Here is a 12,835-nt window from a genome sequence, read left to right as displayed (position 1 = left end):
TGTGAAAACTGCCCTGAAAGCAGAAGCATTCAGAAGACACACGACGATAGAATGATATGCTTCCACAGAGGCAGTGAACACATACCGTATTACAATCTACAAAATTCTACTTTACACAAATTTAAAATTCTAAATATCAAAAGTACAGCTGCAGAAACGGTGTAGAACTGGAACCAGGAACTGGGCATCGGTCAACGTGGGGACGACACCATACGAAGAAAGCAGCTGGTTTTAGAAACTACAACTGGCAGACAAAACGAAACTCGGACTCAGAAAATAAGTCATTGATTTGACAGGATGATGCATCCGGAACAGATCACTTTACAGAAGACGTCTCTACAAGGTAGAATGTCTGGTTCTGGGACCGGTAGTGTGGTTCACGACTAAATCCTCCCATCAGCAGAACAGACATGGAAAAATCTAAAGAAAGCCTTTCCTGGGCAGTCCGGTGGGATGTGGTGGGGTTCAGGTTTGAAGGGATGCAGTTGGGTTCTGGTATGGTGGAACCTGAATGTGTCCAGGTCTGGAGGGATGCAGTTTGGTTCTGGTATGGTGGAACCTGAATGTGTCCAGGTCTGGAGGGATGCAGTTGGGTTCTGGTATGGTGAAACATGGTGGGGTTCAGGTCTGGTGGGACCTGCATGGGTTCAGGTCTGGTGGGGTTCAGGTTTGAAGGGATGTAGGTGGGTTCTAGTACGGTGGAACATGGTGTGTTTCAGGTCTGGTAGGATGTGGTGGGGTTCAGGACTGGAGGCTTAGTGAGACATGGTGTGGTTTAGGGTCTGGTGAGAAATGGTAGACCAGGACTAAAACAGTGGTTCTCAACAGTCTGATAAATAATGTGGGTCTAGCATGGCTCCATTTCAGCTTTGCTAGCCCGAAGACCGCCCCGTTAATCCCCAGGCCGGGACTGGACCGCCACAGAATGCAGACAATCCAATAAAAAACCTGCTGAAACCGACCCTGAAGAAGACAGAGGGACGTAAAAATTAGAAGACCCAGTAAAAAAAACAAAAAAACCCAAACAGTTGTTTGCCCGCATTGGTAGCAGGTAGCCTTTGGGACAGGGGTGGGCCACTCCGGCAGCTGTTGGGAGTTTCCCTGCTGCAACACAGCTGGCTCAGATCAACACGTCATGAGCAGAATTTCATGTGGAACTCTCCACAAGTCTGCAGATGAAGTCTGTCATGTGTCAGATGTGTTGCAGCAGGAAAACAACACTTGCAAGACTGCAGCCTCGAAGACCAGAGTTGCCCACCCCTTCTTTTTTTTTGGGGGGGGGGTTTCACAAGTTGGGTGAGGTGTTCGTCTTGTGTACGAGGACCTTCTGTCCTCAGTCCCAGTGACGGTAAGGCTGGATTCAAGGACAAGCTGGTTTGTGGTCACACGTGGCTGCTTTCAGTCTAGTCCTGCTCCATCGGCTCCTCCGTGGTTCCAGCGTTTGAGACGGCGTCCTCTGCAGGAGGGGGAGTCGTACTGCTGGAAGGAGCAGCCGCCACATCGTCCCCAGCCGTCTCCACATCCTCTGGCACACTACAGCTGCTGCTGACCGGGTCACTGCTGCCGTCCTCTCTGTCCACGCTGGTCTCCGGGCTCCGCAGGGCGTCTGCAGGCGCCTGCTGCTCCGTCTGATCCATGTCACTGCCTTCGTCCTCCAAGCCGCACGGTACCTCCCTCTCAGCTGGCTCCGCCTCCTGACCAGAGCTGCTGCACATCTGGGTCTGCGTGCTGCTGGTTGGTTCTGGAGGAAAACAAAGAGATGTGATTCTGAACTGGAAAGGATAAAAACATGAAGTCTGATCCCATTTACTGGAGAAGGAACCATCATTTTCCAACCTTTACCATCATTCCCACTAAGCACCACTACAACCTTCAACAGCAGGGGTATTCAACTCGGTCCTATGAGGTCTGTAATCCAGCAGGTTTCCCATGTGTTTCTGCTTCAGCTGGATCTGGTTCTCCACAGACTCATTGATTTGAGATAGCTGTGTTGGAGCAAGGATACATAGAAAACCTGCTGGATTGCAGACTTCGTAGGACCGGGTTGAATACCCCTGATCTAGAGTGTGTAATCATAAACCTAAAGGTCAGTTTAGATTTGCACAGCGTCTACGTCAGGTTGGATACGCCGTAACCACCCTAAGCCCTGCGTACCTCTGCAGAAGCTAGACACACCTCTTTCAGACCTGATGTGCATCCCTGAGCGATGTTTATCATGATGAAAGGATTTGATCTGCAAACCCAGTCTGGTTTATTTGTTCCCTTTACGTGGTTTTAACGCCTGTTCTCACCGTCTGAGCAGTTTTTCTGATCGATGCCCGGTGGAACTGGACTACAACACCACCCACCAGACTAGCCGCTTGGTCACCCAGGTTATACATGGAGCGGACCCACAGAATGACACTTGTCTGTGTCCAATAAAATCCATTAAACTGGGCAGAAAATGACGCTGGAAACTGGGAAGTAAATGCTGGTGGATAGAAGCTTTGGAGACAAGACAGAATTCACCACTAGGATTGGACGAGTTCTGCATGAACCAAAAGATCAGGGGTGTCCAAGTTCCTCGAGATCTACCATCCTGCAGCTTTTCGATGTTACCCTTCTCCGACACACCTGAATCACATGAATGGCTCGTTATCAGGCCTCTGCAGAGCTGGATGACAAGCAGAAGAGGAAGTAAGCCATTTCATTCCAGTGTGTTTGAGAATGGAGGCATCTAAAAACAGGGCTGTCCAAAGTCGCCCCTCTAGGGCCACTGTTCTGCATTTTGATGTATCCCTGTTCCAACACACCTGGCTGACATTTAATGGATCCAACAGACAATGAAGTTCTACACAATGGCTGACTGATTTGAGTCAGGTGCGTTGGAGAAGGGAACCATGGAAAACATGCAGGATTGTGGCCCTCGAGTACCAGAGCTGGACACCTAAAAGTTGCAGGATGGTAGATCTCTAGGATTGGACTTGGGTACCCTTGCAATAGATGAGCCAGTTTTCTTCTTCTGTGGTTGTCTGGTCTTTTTCTTCTACAGGGATTCTTGATGCAGCACCTGCTCTGGTGGACATTGAAGCACCTTAATTAAAAGGTCCGGTTGGTTTGAGAAGCACAGCATCAACGTAACAGTCTGGAAGAATTCTCTGTTGCATCCCAGAGATGAACCGATGAACCGAGTACCCACTTTGGCTGCATCTCCCTTCGGACCGGGTCTATTAGACAGTCCGATTTGGCCCCCATTGGACAGAGTCTAGCAGACTGTCCTGGTTACCAACTGAACAGAGTCCCCCATCAGACAGAATCTGTTCCAGCCCCCCAAATGAACAGAGTCCCCTATCGGACGGAGTCTAGCACAATGTTTCCCAACTCCGGTCTTCTAGTACCACTGCCCCGCAGGTCTTTGACGTGTTCATGTCCCGTGATGTTCTTCTGATTGCCGACATACATGTCATTCCTCTTGTTTGCACGTTTTCCTGACACACCCTGAACAGCTCATGTAAACTATACCTTGGTCTTCAGCAGAAGCAGTGCTGGAGGCTTCCTTCTCTTTCTCTTCATCCTCTTGGACCATGGCTTCTGCTTCTTTAGAGTGGCAGGTGCTATGTGAAGGCCTCAGTGTGTCCTCCTCCTGCTCCTCCTCATTCTCCTCATCCTCCTTGCTGAATTTAAGTCTCTTCACTTCTTGGTGTTCAGCTTCCATGTCCTCCTCTTCATCCGAGTGTTTGTTCTTCAAGGCAGAGCCTTCTGAAGCCAAAACCTCACTGGAAAACAAACAAGCAGACAAACAGATTCAAGTTTTGTGTCCAACAGGAGAACCTCTGGCTGGCTGAAGGATTCAGTCCTACCTGGAGTCTTTGCTGCCCTCCTGCTCTGTGTTGAGGTCTTTGTTGTCGGTGCTGTCAGGCAGACCATTCGCTGCTAGTGAGCTGACCAGAGACAACTTTGGTCTGTTCAGCGGTCGTGGGGTTCCCGGACCATTTGCCTTCCTAAGAACGAGCAAAACCACAGAAAGAGACACTTGGTTTGAACTCGTCATGCTGGAATGCTAAGTTTAGGTCAAATAACGTACCTCTCTGTAAAAGCCGCCGTGTTCCCTGGGAGCATCACGCCATTCATCCTGTTGACTGCACTGCATCCATTTTTCCTGTTTAGAGAAAGATAACGGCACCAAGTCAGCAAACAAAAGCTATTCATGTTCAGAAAAATGCTCTAAACATGGACACAACACTTACTCTGAGGTGGGATGGATACAACTGACCACCATAACGTTCTACAGAGGTAAAAATGACCCAGATGTTACATAATACCAAAGGTTTGAGAGAAGACAGGAAAACCAGTCATGTGGTCCAGGTCTTACCTTCTCCACACCCCGGAGAAACTTATCTGTTCCTGTGTAGTTCCTTCTGGGTTCTGTGAGAAGTTCACATAAGCGCTGAATCGTAAAAGGGATTCTGAAACCAGGACAAGACCGACAGTGACCAGAAGATCTAGTTTTCTGTGAGAGAACATTTACAAGAAGAGAAATGTCCTCCAGAACAAAACATCTCATTTATCAAAGTTTAGTTTAGTATAGATTATTTTATATTTCTTCTGTTATTTATTTTCAAATTTGTGATTTCTGTAGAGCTTTTACTCTTTTCTTTTTTCCGTGGTCATGTTGAATGTTTTATGTACATCCTATTTATTCATTTGTTTTGTTTAAAAGTGTAATGCATTCATCCTGATGATGTTGACCCCAGGAACAGACGCAACTGCTATGTCAGGAGCTAATGGGGATCTAAATAAACTAACAAACAAACAAACAGGAACGGGATGAATCGATGAATGAATGGATGGGTGATAGAATGATGGGATGAATGGGGAGATGGGCTGGATGGGATGTTTATATGGTGGAAAATACACGATAATGAAACTGCAGAAATCTCAAAATAACTTAATTTTTAAAGAAAAAAAGAAAGTTAAGTTTGTACCTTCACGTCCCAAATGAACTCCTTCATCCCATTTTTCTGCTAAATAAAGTTTATTTTCTATGTTTAAATGTGTTCCCAACAGAAACCTCAGACACGTGAGATTATGACACGCTACTCAATGAAACTGTCTCATCAGGTCCAGATCCTGGACTAACAGAGACTCTCCTCTGTGAAACGCTCTCATCAGGTCCAGATCCTGGACTAACAGAGACTCTCCTCTGTGAAACGCTCTCATCAGAACATTTATGAAAAAGTTGACAAGTTTTCTTTCCTAAGTGTTTTTAGGTCATTGATGGACATACGTCTATGCTGAGGTCTGGAAACTACTAGGGTCAGGACGACGAGTCCTAATCCGCTTCATCAACCACATAAATTACCAAAAAGGGAAATTGTGTGTGTCAACGCGTTGTGAATGACATCAGAACAGTAAGATCACAGCATCAGAGGGAAGCTACTAAGGTACAAGAAACCAAGGAAAAAGTTCTTACAAGTCTTACAAAGTTGCCCACAATGAAAGAACGGTATCTTGGAAGCTTTGCAAGTCACCTTTATAATATACAAGAAAACAGGCTTTAAATAGGATTCCACTGTCGCTGACATGATGCATCAAAGACTTAATGATAAAAAATATGCAAATAATTAAAAACTAATGTATTTCACTGTTATATTACTTTGTTTTACATCATCATGCACAATATAGGTTTGTATGTTATTTATCAAAATTATATTTATATCAGAAGTTTTTATTAAATTATTTAACTATGAATGTCGGCTTTTCATAACTCTGCTGGCGTTTGTGTCACAGTGGGTAAGTGTTGCTCTGTCTACATATGACTGAACACTTCATGTATTATTGTTGAGCTAAAAGAGATTTTATTAAATTTTGCTTTGTCATTTAGCAGTCTGACTAGATGTGTTTTTTCTTAAGGAAATCCACAATATTTGCAATATATTATGTTTGTGAAAATAATCCACCTCACTAATTTTCTGTTCATATGCAAAGCAAACCACCATGAATCAGTTTTTTCCCCAAGCAGAAACCTCCGGTGGTTAAAAGAGAAGCACAAGTGAACAAAACTGCAGTTTCCCCCTCATCCACTAGGGGTTCCAAAACAGAGCAAATCCCCATAGACCAGGGGTCCCCAACTAAATTGGCAAGAGGTCAAGTTACTCCATCTGCCTGGTGAGCCAGGGTTCAAACATGCAAAAACAGATAATTCACTTTTCTGTCCTTTTATTAAACTTCCAAATTGGCAAGAAAACATTTTTTAGCTTATTCGCTCAAGAAGTTCTTCCATTCATGTTGTGAAAATATATTTAAATGTACAAAACAACACTGAAGTAACAAAAAAAAAAAAAGATTGCATATAAACTTACTTTTAACAGCCTTAAAGTGCAATATGTGTTCTCTTTCACAAACTTTAACTTTGTGCTGTATTTCACTTAAAGTGCAATATGTAACATTAATGTACCTCAAAAATGTAAACAAATAAACCCTTTTTTGTAAATGTAAACTACTGGTTTTACAGTCCTTAACAATAACAATTCAATATTCAAGTAATAAGTTTGATTAAGTGCAAAAGCTTTACGTACATAAGGCAAGGTAAACTGGAAAATACATACGTCTCAGCATGAAAAATTTGCATGAGCACTGGCAGCTAACCTCTTAAATCTGCGTATGAAAGGCGTCAAAGCCATTCTCAGGCATACATGCACATGCTCATTGGTAAGCTGTAAGCGGATATTCTTAATAATATTTACAGTTGAGAAGGCTGATTCACATCTATAGGTTGAAGAACCAAACATTGTTAATGTGAACAATGCCACTTTGGAGAGTGAATGAAACTTGTCCTTTGGCACAGTCTGGAGCCAAAACACAACAGGATCAGAGGATTCAAATTGCTCTCTTAACACTACATCAGCCTGCAAATCTAACAGCTTCATTTGGAGGGGATGTGAATTTGCCCATTTGTATACATTGTGGCCTCTTTTGAAAAAATGACAACATTCTTCACTAAAAAGGGATTTTTAACAAAGATCAAGAGCTGGTCTCCCAAAGTAAAGCCATCAAAGCGAGCCTTGAAGCTTTCAACCAACTTTTGGATAAAGTCAGAATGGGCAATGACATTGATCCCTTTAATCTCCTCCAATGAGGGAAAATGTGCACAGTCCTCCTCAAGATCCTTCTTCAGAATGACCAGTTTCTTCTGAAAAGACCAAACAGCAGCCACCAAGTCACACACAGATTTGTCTTTTCCTTGAAGTTTCAGATTCAGGTCATTTACATGTCCCGTGATATCAACCAGAAAGGCAAGTGTGTCCAAGTTACTTTTGTCCTCCAAAAAGATCCAGAAAGACCTGAGCCTTTGAACTTTTTTGTTGTGCCAGGAAATCTTTCATTTCATTCCTTATCTTCCAAAAACGTTCCAGCACTTTTCCTTTACTCAACCATCTGACATTGGAGTGCAGTAGTAGGTCATTGGCAGGTGCATCTACTTCTGCTAAGAATTCCCTCAGCAGACGATGCTGGTGAGAAGATGAAGCCCTGAGAAAGTTAACTAGTTTGGTGATGGTGTTCATCACATTTCCATAGAGCTCTGAAAGCGATGAGCAGAGGACAGACATGTGGATAATGCAGTGATATGACAAGAGTTCTGGATTGTCCTGCTTCAGTCGAGTAACTGCACCTTTTTCTCGTCCCATCATGGACGGTGCCCCATCAGTAATGATGGACACAACTTTTTCTAGATTTATTCCCCTCTGTGTCAGTATTTCCTTTATCTCTAAATATGTCCTCTCCTCTAGTATGGGTTTTCAAAGCAGTGATGCCTAAAATATCCTCTACAAATGTTTTACTCTCTTCATGATAGAATCGGACATATACCAAAAGTTGTGCATTGTCACTCACGTCAGTCGATTCTTTAGCAGCTAATGCGATGCAGAGGGCACTTTGTATGGCGCTGTCGAGTTGGGACTGTACATCTGCGGATAGCAGCTCGGCTCTTCTTGTTGTTGTTGTTGCCATCGCCTCCATGCACTCTTTGACCATTTCGGAGTCACTAAAAGGCTTTTTCTGCTTTCCCAAAATCCACTGCACTCGTAGTGAACACTCGTATTCCCGTTGCTGTGCTGTTAGCGTCTGTGTAATTACTCGTGTTGAACGCTCGTACTGTACTTTCAGTTCTTGTATTTTCCGTGCCCTCACCGCTGATCCTGGTGGGTAATTTGCATCAAAGGTTTTGTGTTTAGTCTCATAGTGCCGCTTGATGTTGGTGCTTTTAACAAGAGCAACAGACTCCATACAAATAATACACACTGGCCTTGTAGAACTCGCTGCTGGCATAATGAAAGCGTGAGCTTCAATCCACTCATCTCGAAAGACGCGTTTTTCAAAGTCCACTTTTCTAATTTTAGACAGTGCCATCTTCCCTCAATTTCTCGTGGTAAAAACAATCACAGCGCACTGCTGTGACCGCTCTGAGCGCTGCCGGTGTAAGGACCCCATCTGTCCTTGCGCGCGCCCATTCAAAAAAAAAAAAACACTCGGTGGAAAAAAAAAAAAAAAAAGAAAAAAAAATGAAGAAAATAAATGAACGTAATATCTATATCTAGATCCTGCATGGAGGTCCGGAAAAAAAGGGGCTCGGGGTCCGGAGTCAGACCCCGGTCCGCCAGTTGGGGACCCCTACCATAGACTGTTTTTAAAAAGATGGACGGAGCCTCGGTGACGTCAACCGTAGGTTTCTGAAGAGCTGAATTGAAGTTTGGTTAAAGTCACAGATATATTCTGAGTCAGCAGCTTGGAGAGGACAGAGCTAACTACATTTGTAGAGAAAGTCTTCCCCTTCGTTTTAAAGCTTTGATGCAAACCTTCACTGCACACCGCCAAAATTTTAAAGAGAGAACTTCTTGTTTAAGAAGAGTTAGGATTGTGGGAATTATATGCAATTCCCACAATCTGCAATGAATTTCAGGCTTCGTCCGTTTGTAAGCAGCATAAAACAGAGCAATCATTACAGTATTATCAAGCGGCAACCTGCAGCGGTTAGAAGTCAAGCCTATGTGGAAGTGCATAAAACTGCAGTTTCCCCTTCATCCACTAGGGGATTAAAAACAGAGCAAATCCCTATAGACTCCCATGTTAAAAAGACCAAATTCACAGCAGAAAGAAAGATGTTTACAGTCTGGTACAAAAATCCATTTTATGCCTAATAGATCAGGTTTACCTTCATGACAACTGTAGGGGGAGTGAATTCTTTTCAGTCCTCCCTTTAAAAGTAATTTAATCTCAAAATTTGGCATATTTAGGGGGCGTGTCCTTTTGATTGACAGGTACCTGATCTCCCGCTTCAAGAACAACCATGTTTTTTAGCCAGCGAACAGTGTGACTTAGCTTTAGCCTGCTTACGTCATTCAGCTGGTTAGCTCTTAGCTACAGGCAGGCCTTAGCTTTCCTAGATGTCAATCATCCAACCCCCGCTCACAGCCCTGCTCTCAGCTCCACCGCTTTGCTCATTTTTGTATTTTTGGGAGGGACGACACACCTGATGCTGCCAAGATGGCGATGGTAAGAACCGCCCAACGGGCTTCAATTTAGCTCTTCAGAAACCTACTGTTGACGTCACGGAGGCTCCGCCCATCTTTTAAATATAGCATACGAGTAACATGCAGGACACAGTGTTATATTAGAGCAGTGGGTGTTACCCTGGCAACCCCTACATCGTGGCCATCACTTCAACGGACCTACAGAGATCTCCTACATGCTACAAACCACCAGCCAGTAGCTCTGCAGAGTACTGTCATATAATGTTCAAGTGAAGCAGATAACAGCTTAACTAATGCACACCGAGCAAGAAGTGGTTGACATGTCATGGTCAACTAGCTGCTTCGCTCTCGTGCCTTTTATGCCAGAATAACATATTTAATATTTCTTCAGACATATGAAAGAATATTGGCTAACACCAGCTGCCTCAGACGTGAGAACCTACCCGTTGTATTCCCTCACAATCTTCAAGATTCGCTCCTTCATATCTTCAAATGGGACCGATTCCACATTAGGATTAGCTGGACCCCGTTGCTCAGGTGCTGATGCTTTGAAGTCGTCCATCACCTTCTCCAGTTTATACAGAAAGTAGTTCTTAAACTGAGACCACTGAACCCTGGAAGAAATATAGAAAATAATGAGTGATACACCAGCCAACGTATACTGTCATCCAACTCTCAATCCTGGTCCTCAAATACCACTGCTCTGCATGTTTTAGAGGTAACCCTATTTTAACACACCTGAATAAAATGAGGGTCTCATTAACAGGCCTGCAAAGAACTCGGTGAGGAGGTTCTTTGATATAAATCAGGTGTGTTGGAGTAGAAACGTGAAAGACATGCAGGGAAGTGGTACTTGAGGACCAAAGGCCTCCACTACGAAGCTGAATTTTCTCTTATCAAGGTAACTTCAGAATTAACAGTGACAGAGTGACAACCTTCACTCTCATGAAAGACATGGAGTTTGCAGAATCTTTTATGAGACCGTGCACTGATCTTAATGTGAAAACGCTGAGTTAAGTGAAGAACCAGCTTCACAGTACCGCTTATCCAGATCCCGAATGACTGGGTAAGTCAACCCAGGTAATGGAGAGATATCTTTGCAGTACAGGCCTCTGGATTGAGAAACACTGATCTAACATATACTAATATTTAGGGCTGTGACGGTATGCTTGTGTCCCGATTTGATTCAGATTTTTTGAGTGCCGATTAGATTTAAATTGGGATTCTCACAATTCTTCAATTTTGCTGATTTTTGTAGATTAAAAACAAAAAAATGTATAAAACTTTTTTTTGCTAATCCTTTTTTTTTTTTTTTTTTTTTATTTCAATAAGGAAAAAATAACACAGTAGCTAGCCAATCATTCTGCTTCTATACTACCCAAGACGATAAGTAAAAAGATCAATAAAAACAATAAAAATTAATAAAATTTCATAATGGATTATTTTTATTTGAAAAAACAATCCATTTTTGTTGTGAAGCAAAAAAATCCCAATTTTTGATCTTTCGATTTTCCCACCCTTCCAATATTACATTTAGCATGAAAACCCTCAACTTTCACGATAACAATTATACGACACAAAAATGTTAATGAATACTAGATTGTAGTAAAACTGTCCTTCTGCTGAACTGCTGTCTATGACTTTCCCAAACTCATATGTCCATTTATGTCCTCAGAACCATATGTCCTAACACTTATAAATGCTGTCAACATGCAACATAACATTACAGATCAGGACTATTTGTGAAATATCAGATATACACATCTACAATGACTACTAAGTCTACTCTTAGTAGTAAACAGGAGGATTATCAGGCCTACACTGCTCACTTACATGGTCTGTCCAGTCTTGGCAACATGGCATAGAAACTGTTCCAAAAGAGCGGATGGCTCCTTCTTTGCTTTCTTATCAAAATCTGAGAGGACAAAGAGTCATGAAATGAAGACACACACATGTATATCATCATATATAATCCATAGTCCATAAGTCCATATAAGTATAGTGATATATATATACATATATAATATACGTAGAATGTTAATATATAATTAAGATATCATTTTCAGGTATGATATACATAGAATCACATTACACACATATATAAGTATATTCCGTAAGTATATCATCATGTATCCTGTATACATGAACAAGTTTCGGTTTCCACTAGCTTACATTTTAGCTTTCACTAAACCAGCTTGTTCACACTTCCATCATTTATTATCTGCCCGAGACAACTTAACAGCGTGTTAGCAGCTGTCCAGAGGGACTCAATCCAAAGGGAACTTAAGTACTTGATCGTTTTTCCATTGATATAATCGATCAGGAGCGCCTGCTAGGGTTAGCCGCAGCTAGCTAAAGTTTAGCTAAGCTAAGTTAGCTGCAACACAGTAACCGGCAAAACATAGCGGGAGACATTGATCTGAAACTATCCCAAAACCGCCAGCGAGTTAATTTTTAAATAATGATTAAAACAGCAAACAGGTTCGGAAGTATAAATCAATACAAGCCTAGTTGTTCGCTTAGTGTCATGGCTAATGTAGTCAATAAACAGCTAATCGTTTCCGTGGCGATATTAGCATAAGTGGCAGCTAAGGGACACTAGCTTCCGAGCTACAATCCATCTATTTCTTTCAAATATAAGAACATTTTCTGACCGACATGGTTATCAAGTATTCTTAAGCAAAGCTAAACTAGCTAAGTAAGAAGAAGCGACCTCTGAGCGCCTCTTGAAGCGAGTCAATTTCCATCACGTCGTTGCCTCCGTCCGTGTTGGGGATGTGAAAGGCAGACTGGCGGCTAGCTGCTGCTGCTGCTGCTAAGCTACAAGCTAACAGGCAGCATTTTAATATGGCGCCGTGAGGTCACTGCCTGTTCACCGCGGCACGAGAACAGCTGCAGGACTGATCAATGCTCTCATTTATCCTGCATAAACAAACAACTGTTATTGTTATTGAGTCAGCAAGTAACACAAACAGAACTGTACGGGACATAATAATGAATAACACGTCTGATACTGGGTTGATGCAGACTTTAAGTGTCGTTACAATCTGTTTAGGAAACAAACTACAAATAACTTTTTAATTAATCCAGGATTTATATATATATATATATATATATATATATATATATATATATATATATATATATATATATATATATATATATATATATATATATATGTACATGTTATGAATGTGTGTAAGTATTTATTGAAACCGATGAGATGATATACGGTACAGCAACAGTGATCCTGGGGAAGCTTGGCCGACATAACATCAAGGGCAAGAAGGAGGCACCATGGAAGAGGTTAGAAACCAAGATCAAGG

At 42.4% G+C, this 12,835-nt stretch overlaps 1 protein-coding gene across 1 annotated transcript; it reads right to left on the bottom strand.

The window, feature by feature from the left end:
- Positions 1 to 12,307, bottom strand: ppp4r2b (protein phosphatase 4, regulatory subunit 2b). Its single transcript, XM_079242331.1, has 9 exons — positions 12,223 to 12,307; positions 11,343 to 11,424; positions 9,953 to 10,123; positions 4,352 to 4,445; positions 4,227 to 4,264; positions 4,064 to 4,138; positions 3,840 to 3,980; positions 3,502 to 3,755; positions 1 to 1,741 (listed from the first exon to the last, which is right to left on the bottom strand). Exons 1-9 carry the CDS (start codon positions 12,254 to 12,256, stop codon positions 1,404 to 1,406), a joined length of 1,227 nt encoding a protein of 408 aa, XP_079098457.1. The 5' UTR covers positions 12,257 to 12,307; the 3' UTR covers positions 1 to 1,403.
- Positions 12,308 to 12,835: the final 528 nt, after the last annotated feature.

The sequence above is a fragment of the Telmatherina bonti genome (assembly GCF_933228915.1).
Source record: "Telmatherina bonti genome assembly, chromosome: 6".
In the NCBI taxonomy this organism is placed as follows: domain Eukaryota; kingdom Metazoa; phylum Chordata; class Actinopteri; order Atheriniformes; family Telmatherinidae; genus Telmatherina; species Telmatherina bonti.
This window is presented reverse-complemented; position numbering and strand designations above follow the sequence as displayed.

Bases quoted from the DNA above. Each gene is read 5' to 3' on its own strand.
- ppp4r2b (XM_079242331.1), bottom strand. From the start codon at position 12,256: ATGGAAATTGACTCGCTTCAAGAGGCGCTCAGAG. The intron at 11,425-12,222 runs GTCGCTTCTTCT...TTGTCCTCTCAG, and splicing joins GCTTCAAGAGGCGCTCAGAG to ATTTTGATAAGAAAGCAAAG. The intron at 4,265-4,351 runs GTAAGACCTGGA...TTACCTCTGTAG, and splicing joins TTCTCCGGGGTGTGGAGAAG to AACGTTATGGTGGTCAGTTG.